This window comes from Poecilia latipinna, unplaced genomic scaffold, assembly GCF_001443285.1.
Source record: "Poecilia latipinna isolate Pla-1442-1.1 unplaced genomic scaffold, P_latipinna-1.0 Scaffold670, whole genome shotgun sequence".
NCBI classification, from domain to species: Eukaryota; Metazoa; Chordata; class Actinopteri; order Cyprinodontiformes; family Poeciliidae; genus Poecilia; species Poecilia latipinna.
Window position 1 is genome coordinate 206,033 of NW_015113286.1, and position 22,241 is coordinate 228,273.

The 22,241-nt window shown below is 39.5% G+C and overlaps 1 protein-coding gene across 1 annotated transcript in view; it reads right to left on the bottom strand.

Moving 5' to 3' along the window:
* The window catches only part of htr2cl1 (5-hydroxytryptamine (serotonin) receptor 2C, G protein-coupled-like 1), a 95,151-nt gene that overhangs the window by 39,417 nt on the left and 33,493 nt on the right, over positions 1-22,241 (bottom strand). The window contains exons 2-3 of the mRNA XM_015044341.1: positions 7,443-7,612; positions 2,060-3,101 (exon numbers count right to left, since the gene is read on the bottom strand). Coding sequence (XP_014899827.1) covers positions 2,060-2,474 — 415 coding nt within the window. The 5' untranslated portion in view covers positions 2,475-3,101; positions 7,443-7,612. The remainder of the gene's footprint in view (positions 1-2,059; positions 3,102-7,442; positions 7,613-22,241) is intronic.

Here is a 22,241-nt window from a genome sequence, read left to right on the forward strand (position 1 = left end):
ATTTAACGCCTTGATATTGGGCCTCTGTCTCTTTAAAAACTCCTGCTCTGTCTGAAACTCCGCCTTCAGGAAGTCATCACAACCTGGCTCCTCTGTTAACCCTTTAATGTTTTTACCAGCGTTGTGCTGCTGCGTGGCTCCACCAGGTGTTTGCTAATTGCTGCTGATTAGTCTGAAGGAACTGAGTGGGAAGGGATATTTATGAGGAGCAACCTCGGCTTGGAAACTGCAGCTCAGAGGAGGAGCTTTGTGCTTGAAGGCGGAGCTTGGTCCCACTAAGCGTTTTGCATAGTTGAATGGTTGAGATTAAAGGATTTCTGAAACATGCATGAAAGAATCATATTAACACTCTAGGTATGTTTTGATGAGGGAATAACACCATAACATGATGTAAATAAATTTTACATAATACTGCCCCTTTAATAGGTACACTGACAGATCCTTCATTGACCTGAAAGTATCAAACTGAGCATTACAGAAGGTCTCAGTCTATTTGCTGACATGATATCAGCCACAGCCACCAGACAGACACATAAAAGTAAGTAACTCAGAAGGAAGCGATGTCAGCAATAATAACGATTACCATCGAGGCGAAAGCTGCAAAAGGTTGACATGTGTTTGTATACGGCACTGAAAAAAGGTTTCCTCACATGTTATCAGCTCAGGGATCACTGCTGTGATGGTGACATTTAAGGGCATGCTTCCTGGAGGTGTTAGACTGGAGACCTGGCTGAGGTTGCAGAGGCAAAGAAATCCACTCTGTTCTTAACATCAGAACAAAAACACAACACTAAAATCCTATTACACTAAAAAGGGGGTGTTCATGCATAATGCTGGCCCAGACACCGTGAGCAGGAACACAAGCGGATGACTGGGATGATATCGCAATTACCAAGCTGGCGTTCTCTGAAAGTCAAGTCGCTCGCTAAATAACAGTGTACCGCATCTCATGCAAGCAATAGTCATTGAAATAATTACACGGGAAAAATATTTTGAAGTGATCACAGCACACATGTCGCAGTGTGCTGGCAAGCAGCTGGTGAGTGGGTGTGTGCTCCAGAGTTGTGGTAGAAATCCACAGCGAAGATCATTTAAATATTGGCTCAGAGTGATAGGCATGAATCCGTCTTCATTAAAATAGGTCTCCGCAAAGAAAGAAGTCTTTTTGAGAAGGATGAGATCATCCGTTTTCTTTCACAACCGAGGTCTCGACATGTGAAATATGTTTGATCGCGGCGTAATTAGAATTATCTGGATCTATGTTCCTATTTGGTAAAGCAATTTTCATGTCTTCGTATCGACTGAAACGGATTTACATACTAAAAAACATCAGGTCATACATACTGGTACTAAATTTTAGTATTAATTCAAAAGTACACAACAATTTTTATAAGACACAAGTCTAAAAATGTGTGTCTATACATTTAGTTTCATGTTTTCACACCAGTGGACCTTGATATGGAGAATACACCTGATGGCTACTCTAAGGGCATCAGGACGAAATCAAAGTCTTACTATACTGAAATTACTCTAATCTAACTAACACAGTATGAACTATTATCTTGTTTGCATTGAGTTTTTTTTAAAACAGAAGTCCATGAATATTTAAGCAGAAAATAGAGGCGTACTGTGTTTACATCTGGAAATTTTGTGCATGCGTGCAATATTGGAGGGCAAAAGGCAAAAACTTGCCCTCCAGAGGCGCAGTAGAACAACTCCTTTAACAAGATGAAACCTGGAGATGCAAGAATTAGTGAAAAACCGTAGAAGGACACCACACTTAGATTTTGTACAACATATGAATAAATGATGCAAAGAAGCTGCTCAATGAAGTTTTGAATCACATGCCAAGTTCATCAATGTGACTAGGGCTGGGATGACCAAAGAGATGCTTTAATCTTTCATTGCCATCAGTGTAAAAACAAAAAAAATCCCTTACAATAAAACAAACAATGCTTAGGTTGGTGGGGGCGCAAGTAAAACCTGGTGGCCCGCCAGGCTTACAATACACTGGTGTATGTAAATATATGGTCTCAACTGCAGTGAAGTTATTACTCACCGTAGAGAATGTTGATGAGGGAAATGGGCATGACCAGGATGCCTACGAGCATGTCCGCCACAGCCAGCGACCTCAGAAAGAAGTTGGTGGCGTTTTGCAGCTTCTTCTCCAGGGACACCGCCAGAATCACCAGGATGTTGCCACCGACCGTCAGTGCGATGATTACCAGGATAAGCAGCGCCGGCCAGTTCTTCTCTTTGATCACGGACTTGGTGACCGACTCCTGGGTGGTCGAATTGTCCAAACCCAAACCCAGACTCATGGCTGCCGCACTCGCCCCTCCTCCCGTTCCCCACGCCAGGGTTTGATTGAAGTCCAGTGGGTTGTTGCTCGGCCAACCTATCTGACTCCCAACCTCCAGGGAGGAGGTGGTTGTGCCAAACCCACCGAGGAGAGCCCTTGCTGGGCCACCCATTCCTCACAAGAGTAGTCACTGTTTCAAAGACTGAAAAGTGTTGGAACCCTTTTGCTTGCTAGCAATGCACAAAGCGTTGAGTTGGGTTTTCAAACATGAGCTTAATTATGGGTCGGCACAACATCCGAGGGAAGGAGAAACTTGACGGACAGGAAAGTAGAGGGAGAGGGTTGGGAGGGATTAGATTTTCTATCATACTATATCGGAGGGGAAACAAAAGTGTTGCTTGCTGCAAACAGTTTCAAGTTGTTGTTTGAGGTTTAAACCTCCCATTTCCTGCCAAGATACCACTGGCAAAGGGACCTCAACTTAGACGGCGAGTCATGCTGTCCCAAGTTGTTTATTGGTATTGAGCCACATCTCCCGCCTGCTAGAACACAGACCTTAAGTGTTTCTAATTGCGAGCTGAAAATTGGATCACTCATACCCATGGCTGGCTGCCCACAGCCTTCTGCACCCACCCAATCAGCGGTGGTTTGTTTGCCAAAAGGTACGGCTCTCTTTGAATCTCTTGCTTTCAGCTGTAAACCTCACTTCTCAAGGTGTTTTTTTTGTTGTTGTTGTTTTTTCTTTTTTCCCAAGCGGGTTTCCACCGTCTGTCAGATCAGCGTTGATGATCAGTCTGAGCTGCAGAGAAAACAGAATGGGAAGAAGAAGTTTGATTATTGCATCTGTCCAAACCTTACCTTGCTTCCCTCCCGCACCAACATTGTTGGTTTGCTCTTTAATTCTCTCATTTCTTTCTAGCTACCTCTGCATTTTCATCTCCTTAATCACCTTGCTGCACCTTTGATGCATCCATCAATTCTCCCACCCAGTACTCGTCTTCTTCTTCCTGTCATCATCCTTGCAGCGAGTCTTCCCGAACCTCGCTAATTTATCACATTGTCCTCGTTCATGACAAAAACCTTCAGAACGAGCACGCAAGCGTAGAACAGAAAGGAGACTAAATCAAGAAGAATCTTGGATACACCCTGACATTGACATCTGTGTTCAAGTGCAACCTGTCCTCTAAATTTACCTTTACCCCCTCAGTAAGCTCTGTGATTTAGCACCTCGCAAACCTCTTCAAGAACAGGTCGAGGAGTCTGCGAGGAGCGTGTGTGGGAGTTGATGTGTGTGTGTGTGTGTGTGGGTGTGTGTGTGTGCGTGCGTGTGTGTGCACAGACGTCTTTGCCTGCAACAGGAAGAAGATGCTTGACAGACTGTGGAAATGGGTGAGATGTGTTTTACTACGCGTGGGCACCAAAAGTGAATAGCTGAGTGTGATTTCTTGAGTTTTCGTGCGCCTCAGAGTGTGTGTGTTTAAGAGCCAACACGTTTACAGATGGACCTGAGCCCTACGCTGAGATCACTGCAGTGGGCAGTGGGTGTACGAAACTGCAAGATTAAGACACCAAGCGTGACCATATGGTATTCAGTCGCTAACATACACAAAGAGACAGAATTCCCGCTTTGCCTACTTCACCATGGAGGTGTTTGTAAACTGCTCAGTGTGTGCAAGTGTTTTCATTTGCCTCTATTTTGTTTGTGTAAATGGCTGCGTGTACAAATTAACCGTCTCTGCATAAATGTGTCAAAATATATATATATATTTTGGATTATTAATGCCTGTGAGGGCGAACACGTTGTGTAAACCTAGGGGGGTGTTATTTATTACAAGTCATGAAAAAGCTCACAGCTTGCTTCCTCTGATGTCGTTTCCGGAAAGTTGCACAGGTCGATTAATATCTCTGTACACGAGAAGACACATTACGCTTTTTTCTCTCTCTCACTGTTTGACATTAAATCAGACTAAACTTTGCCTGTTTTACAGCTTAAGCCATACATTATTCATATCACTGTCAGATTCGAGTACAAGCATTTTTGGGATATCCCGCACCCAAGAGTCCTGATCTGAGGCTGATAGAGAATGTGCAGAGGGCGCTAAAGATTTCAAAACACCTCATTTTAGTGCAACGACTTTTTGCCGTTTTTCATTAAGCAAATGTATTTTTGCCAGTTCAATTTGCGCAAATTCTATGGTTAATGGAAATGCAGGTGCTGCAAAAAAAAAAAAAAAAACAAACAAACAACGAAGTTGGGACAACATTGTAAAATATCAGGATTCTGTCTTGACTTGTAAAATATTTTTTATGGTTATGCGCCACCAATATTACAACGTTTTATTCAAATGAGCACCAGTGAGCAGACAAGGTCAGGTTCTAGAGTTGATGGTTCAATGTGTTTAAATAAATGTGTTGATGGTTCAGTGTTATTTTGTGTGTGGGGATGGGGGGTTTATTCCTGTATTTATTATTTTTCTTTGACATCAAACTGCCAATGGGACCAAGGATGGAAATCAGCATCCAAACTATAACCTTGTGCATTTATGTGTAAATGTTGATTAATGTTGTTCCATTTTTAAAAATGAACTTGAACTTAAAATTACAAAAATGTGGAACACGAGTAATAAATCTTTTAAATCCAAAAATGCTACCTTGTACCACACACTTTATACTGTAAAAAAGAGGATAAATGAGATATCAGGATGCGACTTTTATGTCACTTCTTTCAGATTAATTATCTTACTTGTAAGTACACTGAGGGAAAAACATGGCAACATAAAGCTAGTTGCTAGCTAATTTACTTAATGAGGCTGCTGTATATCTAATAAAAATGACACATTATGATGAATTAGGGATTTAAAGAGCGGAGGATTCGTAGGAAATCCAGTTGCGACACAGTGACAATTTCTAAGGACAACAAAGGATTAGCTGTGCAAGCCATGTTGTAATGCGAAGTTTATCACTTCTCCCATGAACAGTGCGTAATAGACAGGCTGCTTCCTATCCTCCCCTCTGAGCAAAAACATCAGCATTGTTCACAGGAAGCTAAACAGCACTGCAGGCAAACCATTTTACTGGTCTGATAAAGCAGCAACACATCACAGCGAAGTCGAACGGAGCAGCACGAAGAGGCACGAAGAGGAGGACCGGGAAAGTAAAAAAAGGATTCCAAGTCACACAACACGCAACCAATCACTTCACTCCGCTGGACAGTAAGTTGTTATTCAACCAGTGCTTATCCTTTTTCCTTTTAATCATTTAGCTTTAGCCTTAAACCTGGCATGAAAACAGACAGTTCATTAGCATACAACCAAAGATTAGATGCAGCCTGCAGAGAGAATAATTGTGCGCCTCGGCTAACCACTCGCGTCCTCTGTAGATCATAATTGGTGTTGTGACAGCACAACACATTCTAGCCGACTTCCCGGAGAGAAACCACACAGATCCAGCTGGAGAATCATAAAGGAATCGTGCCGCCGAAGCCGTGGAAAGGCGCAGATGTCACTGCTGTCACCTCGCACTTCGCCGCTGGGACAAATTGGTGCTGCACTAATCTGCTCTGTGAGATAAAGAAGTGGAGGGCGGCAAAGTGAAACAAGTTTCAACGGATTAGAGTTTTACTCTTTTCTTAATGTTATTTTTGATAAATTGTATCAAATTTCAAGACAAAATGTTGTTTTTTAATAGCAGATTTTTAAGGTAGGATATAACATTTTCTTAGCTTTTTAGCCGTTTCTCAAAAAACATTCAGTTTTTAAAATAATGAAAGTCCAAATCCAACAATACGCAATCCACAGTCAAATGTTGACGGTTAGTTTTGTCTGTAGAATGAGATTCTGACACTTGAACAAATGGAAAAAATGAAATCAATACGAAAATAGCCAAACCCGAACTGAAGGTTGGTGAACTCTAATGATGTTGCCTCAGGAACGCAGGCGAAGAGGCAAACATGATTGACAAACAGCTTCCTGTAACGAAGACAGCGAGGAAGCATCCTTTTTTGTTTAATTGATCAATGTTAGAGTCCCTGACAAAATTCAACCACGGATTTCACACCTGTACGTGTTGAACAGCCGGTATTTAATAATCACAGCCATTATCGCCTAAAGTTTTACCTCAAGGTGAAACGACAGTCTGTGGCCCTTTAAGGCAAAGACTGAAGTGACATAATCATCCACTGAAACACTTCAGAAATATTCAGAAGAACAGGAACAGACATCTTTATCATTTAAATTAATTTAATAAAACATTTATTCTTACCCGTTTCTGTGCAATTTCATCCGGTCTTGTGTATAATTCATTCGGTTGCATGCACTGTCTATGTTCACACTGCCTGCCTTAACGCTCAATTCAGATTTATTTGTTAAATTCTTTTTTTTTTTGGTCGTGGTTTTTCACATTTCCAAATATGTGCAACTTGTACATGATATTCACTGCAGCGCACTGACCTCTGTGTTTTTACGAGGCTTTTCTTTGTGTGGTTTCGGGAACTGATGGTCTGATGGGACGACCCCCCCCCCCAGCTTCCCCGACTGACATTTGTCGGGCTCTCCTTAAGAATTGCACTAAGACTGTGGAAGTGTTGGGCAAAATTATTTTTGTAGCTCCAATCTGTGCAAATTTATGGTCAATGGAGACGCAGCTCATAACTGTTCCTCGTAAGCTGTTGATTTTCTTCAGACTGGCAGATGATGTGCTGATTTTTTTTTTTTTTTTGTAGGTGTTTTCGCCTACTTCATGCTTACAGGTTTGAGTTCAGTGTTTTGTTGATTCTGTTGGTCTGACAGTAGCCTTTTTCACAGCATTGCATATGGTGTTGATTTAACGAGTCGTTAAAGTAACAGATTGTTGTCTGTATTGTCAGAGGAAAAATCCTAAGTGATGGATGGTCTTGCAGATGAAAAAAATCCTCCATGGAACAATCAAGTAAACGGCAAGTTGAATGAGATGGCTTTAAATCTAAGACAACAATTAGATCCTCAAGGTGTTAAAAGAAAAAAACAAAGTAATTTGCTAAATTGGTCAGAACTTTCTAGCTGACAACTCATAAATCAACGAGACAGACAGAAAAAGAGAGAAAGTGAAGACAAACAGATTTAGAGAGGAGTGGTCTCTTCCTATCTGGAATCTGGTCACTCACTTCTTCTCTCCCGCTGATCGACGTGCTGGACCTTTTCCGCTCATTTCTGTTACCGGCAGAAGTCACGCTTGGCGACGCAGCGTCCCTGGCTTGCTCTCTCACCTGATGTATCAATCCCCATGTCATCTGTCACTCCACACATCTGCGGCGAAGATGTGTGCCTTCTGCGCCTGCAGAAGAGGGAGAGAGGGATGGAGGGGAAAAAAACAAACAAAGAGAGGCTGACTTTGATGTTCTGCTGTGAAACACTTCAGATCAAACCTGAGGTAAATGTGACTGAAAACCTCCTGGAACTACAATGACTCCTACACACACCCACACACACAAGCAAGAGCAGCAGCATCACTACGGATCGTTTCTCCTCACAGCGTACGGTTAGATTAGACGATTCTGAAGTTTCAACAGCATCCAAACCCCAAGGATACGAGCGAGAGTAAGAGCAGGGCATGTCCGGGAATTTTTTTTTGGACAAATTTACCTTAAAAAAATAAAAATAAAAAAACAGCTTGAATTTTGCTAACTTTTGTAGAGATGTATTTTAGTGTGTTTTGCAAGCTGGAGTTTGAAACTTGAGCGCTGACCTCTGCGTATTTTTTCCAGAAACTCGTCCAGAGCAATTTCAGGGTAATTATGCTGGTGTCGTTTTCAAAGACGCCACCTGGACGTTTTCTAGCTAACAACCTGAGGGGGAAACATTATCAAGGAAGTTCATGAGACATGCTGACGTTTCAAGTTTTTGTTTTTTTGAATGGCAGTCTGTGAGAAGCAGATGGTTGCTTTTCTCCAAAAAAAAATTACATTTCTGAAATAACGTGGTAGGAATGGACACCTTCAACATATTAAAAAGAAGCATCTTTTAAAGTGGAAAAAACCCCCCGAACATGTTAAACTCTGCTGTAGGGGAATAGCAGCAAGAAATGCATTATTTATTGGAGTTATTCATTCTTACACCTCTTCGTAAAAATTGCTGCTTTTTCGATAATCAGTTTCTCACACAGAAATACAGACTTCCTTAAACATACGTCCAACTGTAGTAGGACTCAGTTGGTTGAATTAATCGATAGCTTTACTTCAGTTAACTGTAAAATTACACAAACTGAAGTCATGAGAATAAATCTGCTAAATGGAAAAACACCGATTTTGAAAAAAACAAATGCTAGGATGGATGTTGATGATTTTTCAGTGGTATTGAAACACTTTTTTTCTCTTTACACAAGTCACATTACCAACAGCCGGATGTTACGCCAAAGAAGACGACAGGAAGTAACATGAGGTTGACGGTTCGCTTTTGTTTTTTTTGGACAATGTGCAGTTGGCTTCATCGGAGCTCTCAAGCATCACAACGGTTTATAAAAAAGTTGAGTGTCATTTGAAGGTGTTGAATTCACAGCTCTGAGGTAAAATCACACATTCTACAAATTCCCCAAGATGCCGCATACGTCGCAACTATAAGAGGTTTGTCATTCCAACGCCTGAATAAGACGCCGTCGTCTCCTCTGATGGTTGATATCACCAAGGCTTAATTATGAATATATCTCATAAGTGTTTAGAATATATTTGAAGCCCTAATCATGAAAATGAACAGAAATCACTATGTCTGCAATGAATCTATACACTTTGCTTTTTGAATTTAATTAGTTAAGTAAATAAACTATTCAGTTATACTCTAACTGACAGAGAACGGTCCAAAACGTAGTACATAAGTTCAATAAAAATACAGTAAAAAGAAAAACAAACAGAAAATTAAGGTAACGTGAGACGTAGGGCGAGGAAGTTAAAGCCAGCAGAGAGAAAGACGAGCAGCGTGCTGCAGCGCTAATGTGAAAGCACGTCATTCACAGTGTGTGCATTGGTGTGTTTGTGATTTGTGTCACAGACGAAGAGGAGTGAACTCGTGATATGAAGATGTTGCTGTCAACTGCTGTGCTACTGCAAAAACAAAACGGGAGGTTCACAGAGAAAGGAAAAACAGAACACAACGCACGTATTCAACAAAAGACACATTTACATTTCCTTGTTTGCAAGAGATTGAGGCAAGAGCTGAACAGTCACAACTGTCCGCTCCCGTCCGAAACCGGACAGGAGCGTAAGCTCACTCGAGGACACGGCGGAGGGTAGGACACAGCGTTCTCTAAATTAGTCGAGAGGCTCCGATTACACGTAGTGTGCACTCACAGCTGCATACAAAAGCCAGAACGCGGAGAGACAGACAAGCTATTTGGTGCCACACACGGTAAGAGAGATAAAAGAGAAAAGAGGGAGCGGATAAAACTCAAGATTCAAAGGACACAAATGATAGAAGATGACAAAGCCAGAGACACTCAGATAATTGGAAGACAGGGAATGACTGCGACACGAGTAAAAGAAGGCAGCGCAGCTGAAGAATGTCAATGGCTCACCATGACATGATGGATTATAGTTTCATTCTGGGAGAGGAAACGAATGGGAAGTGAAGTTAGATGGAAAGTAAAGATAGCAGGAGTCAACAATGGGTGGGTGTGAGGGAGCAGAACAGAGCCTGAGCAAACAAGAAGGAATAATAACGCAAGATGTACAGGTGGAAGAAACGTGAGGCTGGAAACACGGAGTACAGAAATGAAAGAGCAAAACACCCAAACAACTGATGCGTTTCTATTCTATTAATCGTAAAGTTGAGCAAAGTGAAATTACGAAAATAAACTGGCTCAAAAAACATTTTTCGACAAGTTTTTGAGCTTTTTTTTTTTTTGCATCACACAAGTCAACAACTGGATGTTAATACTGACGAAAATAACAAAGACAACAAGAAGTAATAAGAAAATTATAGTTTGTTTCCTTGTTTTGCTCCCTTGTGTTAGTTTCCTTCCCTCAGTTTCTCCTGCCTCAGCTCTAATTAGTTCCCAACATTCATTATTACCTGCTTTCGATCTGACCCCTAAGATGGTCGCAAAACTTTGAAATTGTTTTCCAAAAATGCCTTCCATCAGACCTGACTGAACTGTTCTACAACTAAAAAAGGGAAAGTTGACAGAGACATACCCTAAAAAACTCGAGCTGCAAGGCGAGGCAATTCTGAAAGTACTGACTCGGGGTCAACTGAATCTTGATCTGTGGCTCAATTTTTCAGTTTTTCTCATTTGTGAAAAACTTGAAAATCGTGTTCCAACTTGTCCCAAATCCTCTATGCCAGTCACGTTTCTGGTCTGGTCTCAATCTGCTTCCTAGACATGTTTCCAAACATGCTAGAAGATGATGAGAGCATCTCTGATGTCACAGCCGGCATGTGGATGCCGGAGAGATGGATGAGCTTAAGAGAAGCAGCAGCAGGTACGTAGGCGGGCAGCAGTCGCAGCGGCAGTGAAGATGCACTAAGTGAGGCAGCTTAAATGGAGCGACCAGATTGGAAGGGTGTGTTTGAGATGTTCTGCTGAGTGGGAAGCAGGAGCACAGTTTGAGTAATTACCTGAATTAGCTTCTATGAATAGCTTCGTTATGAGGATAGATTTAGGACTGTTTGGAGTCATTTTCACCTGAAAACTCAACATTGCCTGAAATATCTCCAGGATTTTTGTTGTTGTTGTGAATGATGATGTATATTTTCTGAGCTGTAATTTAGCATGGTGTTCCCAGCCACACATGGTAAGACCCACACCTCACCACTAGTTTGTTCTCATTTTAGTTTACTTTGTAGTCCCCACTTCTAGCTTATCATCCAGTCTATTGCTTCTTTAGTGAATCTGTTCATTCTTACAAAGTTTATATGGAGCGCACACAAATCAACACCTCAAGGTCAAAATTGGGCTTTATGTTGTACTGACAGCTGTGTCTTTGCTTCACTTACCCGAGGTTCCTCTATGCCTTACTGGTTGGTCCCTTACGTAAGCTAACATTTACTACGATGTCTCTGAGGCACAGAGTTCAGAAGTTATATTTTGTAAAACTAGTTTTTATCCCATTAAAGGTAAAATAATCAAAATAAAAAATGTAAAAACTCAGAGTAATTCTTCATATTATTTTATCTATTGATTTTCTGTCTAAGTTTGGCCAAGTAGATATGTTTTTGGAGAATAACAAGAAGAACTTGTAAATGATGTAAAACGAGCTCTACGAAGTAACGGCCCAACCACAATAGGACTGCAGCGCCAACATCTCTGCAGTTTATTTGATGAAAAGATATTAATCTTCAATTATTGGTTTTAAGTCCAAGATAGCCCTGGATTGTATTCTTTACCCCAAGTCCAGGAGGAAAATTAATAAGGAGGAGAAGAAGGAAGAGGAAGTCCAGAGGAAGGAATTGGAAAATGTCACTCAAGAGTCAATAATGGAGGTAATGAAAATGGAGAACTTCTCATTGGTACCAGCACGATGTAGAGAAAAAAAAAGAAACTGTGAAAGAGAGAAAGAAAGTGCAACAAGGATGTATTATCACTCAACCGCACATTACACCCACACCTCAACGGGAGAAATTCATTATTTCCTGAAAGTCCTCTCGACTATTAATCAGAGGCAGACTCCGCCCTACGTTTATCGGAAAGTTTCCGTCAGCAGAGTGAATGGAGCGCACTGTGGGGAGGCACAGAGAGAATGTGAATCACGGAGCAGAGGCAGAAAGTTTGTTTCAGGAGTTCTCAAAGGTTTACCAACATTTCATTTGAAGTAGTTCAATGTATTCCTAAAAGTGTCATAGGATCAGGCAAATTAATCACACAACTTTATGCAAACTGCAGGAAAAAAAAAAACAACAAATATATATTTAACATTTTAGCAAGTAAACACTTTGGGAATGTACTGCAATGTCTGGCAAGGGGAAGCCTAATTACAGAACCATGCACAGATACAAACACCCTGTGTTTTTCATATTTTGTTACATTACAACTCCAAACTTAAATGCGTTTTTTAATTAATTTGATATTAGCGTTCACACTGCAAATACACAAAATCTTGCCAAGTATTTCTGTATAGTTTTTAGCATAAACATCTTAGTACACCTCAAATGAGACAAAACTAACAATAAAATAGTCAACAAGAAACAGGAACTTGTTTTAGTAAAAAATGACTGAATATTAATTTCTTTTTCCTTTTAAAGTAGTGCTAGATTTTGTCACGTAGCAAAACATAAAAATAATCTCCAACTAATCATGGAACTAGGACTTTTTTTGAAAATTATATTTAAGAACTACTGGCTTAAAACAAGCTCCTATTTCTTGCTGAAAAGTTACTTGTAAGTCAGTTTTGCCTTATTCGGTCACATTAAGCTCATTTACACTGGAAACTAGACCAAAATAACATAGTAAGATTTTGTGATTTTGCAGTTTTATCTGAAAAGTGCGTCTCTGCGGTTCCGTCTGAACAATAAACTTTTCTCCGATCAAAGCAGTTCCCAGGCATCGGTGTCGCGTAGCCTAACACACTGCGATAACGCTGAGGTAATGAGTAAAGGGTAATATGGCAGCTCAGAAATAAGATACCCATTGAGAGAAGCGAAGAAATCCTTCCAGGTATCATCTTTGAAGGGAAAAAAAAAAAAGTATGTGAGCAAAATCCCACCTGGTGGAAAAAGGTACAGCTGGGGGACAGCTGTGACATTCAGCTTATGATGCTGCCGTTCTCTGGGGAGCAGAGCAGCTGTAATTGATGTTATCGGTGTTAGTGGAGCTGCACGGAGCCTGAAAGCCACTGATGTACAGGTGGCGCAAACCTGATGTGACAGGATGGTCAAACGTACAAGTGGAAAAAGGATGAGGAGCTTTCTTTTAAACATGAAGGTTTTAGTCTGGGCAAAGTGGCTCACCACCCAGGGTGCCATCGTTTCAAAAAGTGGCAAAGACACTACAGGAAAAACAAAAAGATCAATCATATTAGCTAGTCCTTGAGAACATTTTTTTGCTGATTATTTGATTGTGAAGTCAATTGGGAATCCGCTACAATGCCGATCATTTACTAACTAGTTCATTAACTCAAAATACGGCCACACAAAATATAGAAATTTAAAAAACCATAGTTAGGTTCCTTTAAAGTCAGAGATTAGTGATACTCTTAAAATCAGGCATTATAATTCATTTTCATTCTTTTTCTGTTACCTAAAGAAACGCAGCGGTCCTCGGGGTGCACCCTCATCCATATTTCAGAAATGTTCCCGCCACCACAAACCTGATTAAATGGAATAAATTGCCTCAGTGTCTCCATTTCAGCTAGAAACAATTTGCTCCCCGCAGTCGTTTTCACCGTTTAAGGTTCAACCTGGAGGGAGATTAAATCAGAGTGAATCAAACCATCTCTGTAATCCTCAAAATGTTCAGGATTTCATTGGAATAAAGAACCAGAGCTGCCAAGGGAGCCCAGACGTCAAAGTGTCACTGTGTAAAATGAAAGAGTCTCTCTGGTGAGTTGAATTCACACCACAACACGTATGTGAAAATAGAAAAAGGGGGAAAAAAGGGAAGAAACTGAGAACAAATGTGAGATTGAAGGTAGAATATGCCGTCTAGTCTGTGTGTGTCCACTTGGTGATTACTTCAACAGCTACAAAGTTAACACTCAGCTGCGATTCCCTTTTCTGCCAGTTGTTAAGACGTTAAGGAGGAAACACTGAGTTATTTATTACATCAGATCCACAAATATAGCAGATAATGGGCATTGCAAAAGCAGCTGCGTTTCCATTACGAAAGTGTGCAAAACTGTGTCAGTATTCTAAATCATTGTTTAGAAATGTAGTTATAGGAATTGTAAGAGTATTGTTCTAGAAAGGCATTTGTGAGGTCAAACTCTGATATTGACTGGTATTTCACGCTACAGTGTCATGAAAGTTTTCTGTCAGCAGGTCAGTCAAGTTCCTACACACCACGTTTGTCCACAGATAATCTTGTTGGGAAAGAGGAGGGCCAGAAACTTTGGAGCATATAAAAGTCCTAAAGGCCTTCGCTTGCCAAAGTATTACTAGTTCCTTTCACTGGAATTAAGGCGCCAAGCCCACATTGAGAAAAAAACACCCTTCTCAAAACAAGTAAAAAAAATATGGAAAACGAGACGTTTTTCCTTGACTGTAAATGAAAACATGAGCAGATGCACAGATCTGTCAGATGTTTGCTAACTGCTGGTGGCTAGTCTGAAGGAGCTGAGTGAGGCGTCTCGGGGAGTGGCTGCTCTGTGAAACGGAAGCTCAGAAGAGGAGTTTGTCCTCGAAGTCGGCGCTCGTCCGTGGTTTTGCACAGCTGGATGGTTGCCATGGGAGATTAAAGTATGTCTCAAGCATGCATGTCAGAAGAGACTAACAATGTAACATGATGTGAAGCTCAAAAAAAAACTACATTTTACATAACACTACCCCTTTAAGCTCCGTTTGCCCTTGAAGTTACTTTATCATTTTTTTACTACCTCGCCGTGCCTTTTCCCTGCATTTGGATTTTTTCAACCAGAATCCATTAGGACTCCGCATTTTAAGACAGTACAAGGACTCACAATGAATTTCCAAATTTACGATAAACACTTGTTCATAAAAAGCCATCCCCACTAAAAAAAAAAAAAAAAAAAACCTTGACGGCAATGGGTCAACGCTATGCTAGTTCATACCGTGGTTTTCCGTTTAGGAAAATAAAAATATGTGGAGGGTTTTGTGGACACCAGATGGGGTCCAGTTGTGGCGTGGGTTCTGACTCCGTGTATGTGAGTGAGCGCTCAAGACGGGCTGTTAATACACCAGGGAACAATAATCAGACCGACTGGACAGATGTCCCAGATGGGTTTTTAATGCCTGCATTACGCCGCCAGTAGTGTGTCATTGGCTGTTCTGTCAGCTCATCTAATCACAGGCCAAATTACTTTCCCTGCTTTGTGTGGATTTTGTGATCCTCTGGTTATTTGGCAAGTTTAAAAAAAGTAGAAAATAAACTATATTATTTTCTTCTGATCTGATAAATCTGAATATTTCTTACAAATTGTCAATTTAGTTCCAGCCTCTGGCACTGAAACCGCTGTCAGCCCATGGTCTGAGTGTTTTACAGAGACTTTGTTGTACATTTGTGATCAGTTGATTTAACTGTGAGGCATGTTGTAATCCACTGGCAGAACAGCCTCTAACTCAATTAAATAAACATAGGCTGTTGATTAAACCTTGCAGGAATTTGAAACTTTCTAATCATATAAGGATGAGGCTCGCAAGAGCCAAATGGAAAAAATTAGCATTTCCGTTTGAAAGCAAACCACACTGAATTTAATTTCACAGTGGATGAGTTTGGGGAAAATGTGTTTATCTGACAGCCAGAATTTTATACATGTATACTACTTCTTTTTTTTTTTTAATGCAAAAGATAATAAAATTATGTTAAGTAAAAATCCGTTTTGACATTTTTTATTCTTTACATATTAACAAAAAACATGTGGAAAGTTATTTATTATCAACATAATGGTGATACCCCAAATGCTACTGACTGCATTTAAGCTAACCTTAGCAGCTGAGCTAATTTTAGCTTACACAATATTGTTTCCATACTGAATGGATTAAGTCAGTATCATTCAATGCGGTAGTGATACCGCACATCCTACAGACAGCATTTAAGCTAACATTAGCATGCCAGCTCATTTTAGTTTATGCAACGTTTGGATACTAAGTGAGATAAGTCAATGTTGGTCAACATATCCACATACTAACATTTTAGCTAACCTTAACATTGTTGCTAATTTTCAGCATCAGAACCCCTGATTCTGGTTCGATACACACTTTGGCAATACTCTTTTAAATTTCTTCAGAAATGTTCTAGTTGGGGTCTGCAATAGCACTGAATAAGAGAGCAGTGCACTGCCTTGTGAATCTGATGGTGATTTACACTGCGCTATGCTGTCAGCACAATTACCATGGCAAGCTTCCTTGATGACATACTAAAACTCAGACAAAATGGACATGGCAAACAGACAGATGTCTGCGTGTGTCTTCCTTTTTAACGTTAAGCATAAATAGCCGATTACCATGCCATAGATACTGTTCCACTGTCTGCCATGTCTAATTTACAGGGATCCACATCCATCCCTTTTCAAGTATTCTTGCTCATGAAACGCTGGATTATATTAAAAGATTGTCACATAGCCGCCTGGCTCCTCTTGATATGTGTACGTCTGTTGTGTGTTTCTGTACACTTGAGGACTGATTGAAATCATTTTAGGATGTGTTAAAAACCCGATCTTTGTAGTTTGGTTGCACACATGGGAGCTTGGGGTTCAAACAATTTGTCCAACAATCCCCCCCTCCTCCCCACACCTACGCCTCACAAAAACCTTTTCTTGGGCCTAAAAATAAAACCACTGTTAATGTGCAGCTTCGCTTGTATCATCTGCCAGTGCTATTAGTGAGAAAACCTGTATGCTCGCAAACAAGTTGCAAGGTTAACATCGTTTTTATGCTAATTCTGCCACAGATACCTGTCTGGTAAAAAAGAGAAAGAAAAAAAAAACCAGAGGGGGTTTTTGCTTTTATGAGCTCATGGAATTCTGTGAGAGTTTAGAGTCAATGATTTATTACGCTTTTACATAGTTTTCAGCTTTCGTGTAGAATACAAATGAGGGGTGGGGGGAGGGTTGCATATCACTTTCGTGCACACATTTCATATGTATGCAAATAGATGCAGCGAAAAATTGGGAACCTTGTTGAAATTTAAAGGGGGCTACATTTTGGTATTGAATAAGAAAATTAGAAAGCAAGCAGCCTCAAGGTTAAACAGTAAAAACATCATCGTTGTGTGACGATGTTTTCTCCATGACAACGCTATTGACACACACGCAGGTATTAAGATGGATTATAACTTTGTGTGTGTGTGTGCGTGTGTGTGTAGCAGTTACTCCTCATGTTCTTCAACACAATGCTGATTCAGTCGTCACTGAGCTTCTGTGTTAGCATCTGATCGTTGACGGTGAGACAGATTTGACCCAGACATGTCTGGCTTCTTCATCTCTTATAGTTTATGTAAGTAGAGTGTTTGACACAACACTGTTGTTGACGACGGACCTAAATTAAGAAAGGTGATTTTATATCTGTGTGGCACCGCAAAACATAACTATCCTCTCAGCCTGTAATAGCTTCTACTAATCTTACTTTTTGTGGACCAAAGCGAGGAGAATTTGGTTAACAACGTGTCATTTAGCAAAAATCTTGGAATATCAATAACAATTTAGTTCTTTTTAAAAAATATATTTTTAAGGGGACATAAATTTCTGCAGTAAATAATGTATACATTTATGACTAAAGGGACTCAGGATAAATGGTGTTTATACATAGTGGCATATATTCGCACTATCCTCTTATTTATTCAGACTCAGATATGTCACTATATATCTATACTGTGTAAAATCCTTCCTATTAATTTGTGTAACTTTTGATTATGTCAAGATTTTCTTTTTTTTTATATCTAATGATGAGGGTCCATCTGAAAATATATTATGGAGTTTATGGGGTAGAAGTTTGTAAGTTTTTTACTTCTTTTCGAACATGCTAAGATTATAAATCCCTTGCATTCGCTGTTTATGTCTGTTACTTTACACTGCTATTATGTTTGAAATACATTTTCTTTAAATACTTGAATTGAAGGATACACGCTAACTCACCAAATCAGTGGAATCGGTTGCAGAAAATCTGCAGAGGAAGCTAGATAATGAAAAATATTAGAAGTTTTGTTTCCTTCATTTGGCTCATTATAAAGAAAGTTGTATTTTACAGTGTGATCATGTATTCAGGCCTTTGCACATCACATTTTAGTTGTAGAATAAAATAAAACTAATTGTATTAATAATAACTGCATTATGAGTTTGACAATTGCAATTCTAAATGTGATACAAAAACTGCTGCTGCTCCAGCAAAACCTAGTTTCAATTTTTGTTTTCGGTAATGACGATAGACGAAAAGTTTGTTTCCCATCAGAAACAAACTTCCTGCTTGAACAAAAATAATCAAGAAGGCGCGAGTTTAACATTACTGCTAATAAAGCACAAAACATTTGAGCTTCAATGGATATTTAATTGTTTTCATTGCTGAGAGATGGATTTTAGAGAAAAATGTAAAGAATAACAAAGTTGTTTTCAGAGATTAGAGGTGCCGAGGGGACAAAACCAGATCGACACGATGAAAGAACCAGGAATTAAAAGCAGAAAAGACTGACAAATCGCCGTGGAAACCAGGTGATTGCTGGAGTGGGAACAGGTGAGATTGATTAATGGACGCTGAAAGAAGCTTTAGGGAATCATTGACACGGGGAGCTGAGCGGAAAAATGACAAAACCCTGATCGTCAAGGCGAACACGAGGATCACACAAACAGATGAAACCCAATGAGACTGAGCAGCAGAAAAACAGGAAATACAAGGCCAAACGTTAACTCGGTGCACATCAGCAACCAGATTACCAAATTAAAGCAACTCGAAACACAAATTTGTAAAAAAAAAAACCCTAATGAGTACAGAACAAAAACACTTTAAATGCTTGTCGTTTAAAACACCAACTCTTGAATCAAGTGGTGTAGCTTGATCGGATGTAGTTACACGATTGATTCGCAACGAAGCCTCCGGATAGATAAATAAATAACTAAAAACTAAGGGCAGGATGAGGGGGGAGAAAAATCTGACAGGAGTAAAAACATTATGACCCAGAGGAACGTAAAAACAGGCAGAAGTAGAGAGACACAGAAGAAATGACATGACTCTTCAAGAAAGGCTGTCAAGGTGCACTTTGCCCTTGAGTGGGCACCGACACACTCCTCCATCTCTCCGCTGTCTTCCCCTTTCAATCCATCTCTCCCCTCTCTCTCTCCATCTCTCTCCCCAGGCCTCGCAGGAAATTTTGTGTGAAGAAGAAGAACTGGTCTGCGAACACTTGGGGAGTTGTGACACATCTTGCTCTCTCGCTCTCTTGCTCCGGATATTTATACCTCACCACATTTCATCGTTGAACCCTTGCCCTTTACTTTCTTCCTCTTTAAATAGTGTATGCTGCCAGTGAACAAGATGACATGTGCAGACAGTGGAAGTGGGCAGAAGATCCATCAAGAAACCACAATATTTCTCTTCTTCGCCTTACACGGGTCGCTTCGGGCCGCGGGCTGACCGAACGAACGGGGACTTTGACGGAGTTGTTCTAGTGTGTAGGATATTTACCGTCGCCAGGCTTGTTAATGCAAAAGAAAACATTTTTTAGAAAAGGCTTGTTAATTTATTTCCCATATGGCCGTTTCCACAGAAACAGCTGGGACGCGCTTAGGAAAAGTCAGCCACTGACGAAAAATCCTTGGCAATCGAGCGGGTGAACCATCTGCTTCCGACTATCTGGAAGTTTCAAACCAAATGAACTGATTAGATCGGGTTAGCGATCTCAACTTGTCGTCAGTGCTGCTGAAAAAACATTTGCACAGAGAAAGGCCTTCCTTTTCTCAAAAAAAAAAAAATCATCATTAAATGTTGGATGAAAGTTAAATGTTGGATGAAAAGTTGTTCCGGTAAAGTTTGGTACTTGGGTATGCCAAAAATGACAAAAAGGATTGCAATGCTGGTAAGTTTACATGAATTCAGGTACTCTATATGATGCATTCATATTGAGAAGATATGACTTTAAGATCTAAAGATTCTTGATAGTGATGGAAAATGTACATTTTTCTAAAAACACACAATTTTATCCATTATACACGTATTTTTAATTGTCTTTGTGGGTGAAGTCCACAAGAAAAGTTCAGCCATGTCTATTAAGTAAATAACCGCAATGTGTTCTTACATAAAAATATGCATAAAAATATGCATATCTATTTTAATAAACTGTAAAATTTCAAAATACAAATGTCAAATACCCATTTAGTTTTCTTTTCTACAAGTATCGTGTGTGGTAATAACGTTTTAGTGACGTCGAAACAAGCAGGTCGCTCACAGAGCTGCCATGACACGCGACAAAAATAAAGGGTGAGCAATGAGAATTCGCTCTGTGTGCTCATATGTACATGCCTTTCTACTATTTCATTTATTTGCCAATAATTTAAATATATCTTTTAATAAAGCCATGCAAGAGTGATGGCCACTCTTGCATCACAAAAGTTCCAGAAAACAAAAATGCCAGAGTAGTTCCTCAGAAGGAGGTTTTCGACTCACTCAAAAACAAAACAAAACTGCAGGAGGCTGTCTGACGAGGAGGAGGGTCTAAGCAAAACAAATAAATAAATATACAACAATAGATCTACCATTCACATGGCTTTAAATCTGTGGTAATTAATAATTTAGCAAAAAATAAATTTATCTAATTCTTAATAGGCTCCAACATGTGTGCAGAGCATTGTAAGCAAGCAAAGTTGCTAACCCCGAGCCCCACAAATAACAGTTCTTGTTAACACAGACTTGAGCCCCATCACAATCGTTCGTAAACGTCACATCGCTCATTTTTCAGGCTTTGTGCGTCTGCTTCATGTGGAATCATGTGACTCAAGTGTCAAGGGAACAAGACAGAAAAAAACTCTGATGAGTTATACAGTCAGCCATTTAAATATATTTTTTATGACAGACTGAAAAAATGACCTTACACTTGACACAAACATTGATAACAATACTATAGATTATCTAGACGAGTCACCTGTTACACACGTTCTGTTTTTTCCCCATTACCATCAAAGTGAGTCAGAGTAAGCTCAGGACACAGTAAAAAATAAATCAAAGCTCTTTTGCCATCAACTGAACAGTCGAGTTTTGAGGAAAAGAAATGTTTTATGACCCAAAAAACACAACAGGAAAAAACACATCAGGGTCACTTTAGTGGTCTAGCCAGTACACAGACCGCAATCCTACAAAATCAAAGACAAACTTAACAGGGTATTAATTATTTTTGCCCAACGTTGTAGTACCATGTCTTTAATTGCATCGCTGAGGTGGGAAAATAATTTCATGCTTTACCTTCACTTTTTAATAGTGTTTGTAGCACACTAGCACCAGATTTTAGTGGAGAAAAAAGATCACGTATATGTGTAACTAATAAAATATTAGTTATTTTCTTATACAAATATTCTAAGTTGTAAATACTTTGTATGGTTGCCTTAGAAACAAAAGAAATTTAGAAGAAAAAAACATTTCACTTGAGTGATGGAATTTGACTTTAATGAGAGCTGTAATGCATCATGAAATTCACAAAGCAGAATCGCAGATATTCAAAACACAGCTTAGTCATGAATTGGCAAGGTCAATGATAAGTACAGAATCTTTCATTCTCATTATTAGCGTTTTCTGGTAACGAGCTGCCAGGAAGTAAACAGATTTTCACAGCTGTGTTCAATGTATTTTATAGAAAATGTCCCACCAATGACAATAAATAAATAAATAAATTTCACTTTCCTATATAATTCAAAACAATTCTTGTTAGGTATAAGTAGTATTTCAAGAGAGCAGAAGAAATCTTAAGTTTTTTTTAACAATAACAATCTGTTGCTAAGAGATTAGCACGTTTCTGGTAACCAAGTGCCACGAAGTAAACATCTGATTTTTACTTTTGTGTTTAATGCATTTTATAGAAAATGTCCCACCAATGACAAAAAAAAATAAAATCATTTGCACTTTCCTATATAATTCAAAACAATTCTTGTTATGTATAACTAGTTTTTCAAAAGAGCAGAATAAGTCTTGTGTCGTTTTAACAATAACAATCCGTTGCTAAGAGATTAGCACGTTTCTGGTAACCGAGTGCCACGAAGTAAACATCTGATTTTTACTTTTGTGTTTAATGTATTTCATAGTAAATGTCCCACCAATGACAAAAAAAAAAAAAAAAAAAAATTCACTTTCCTATATAATTCAAAAAAATTTTTGTTAGGTTTTAGCAT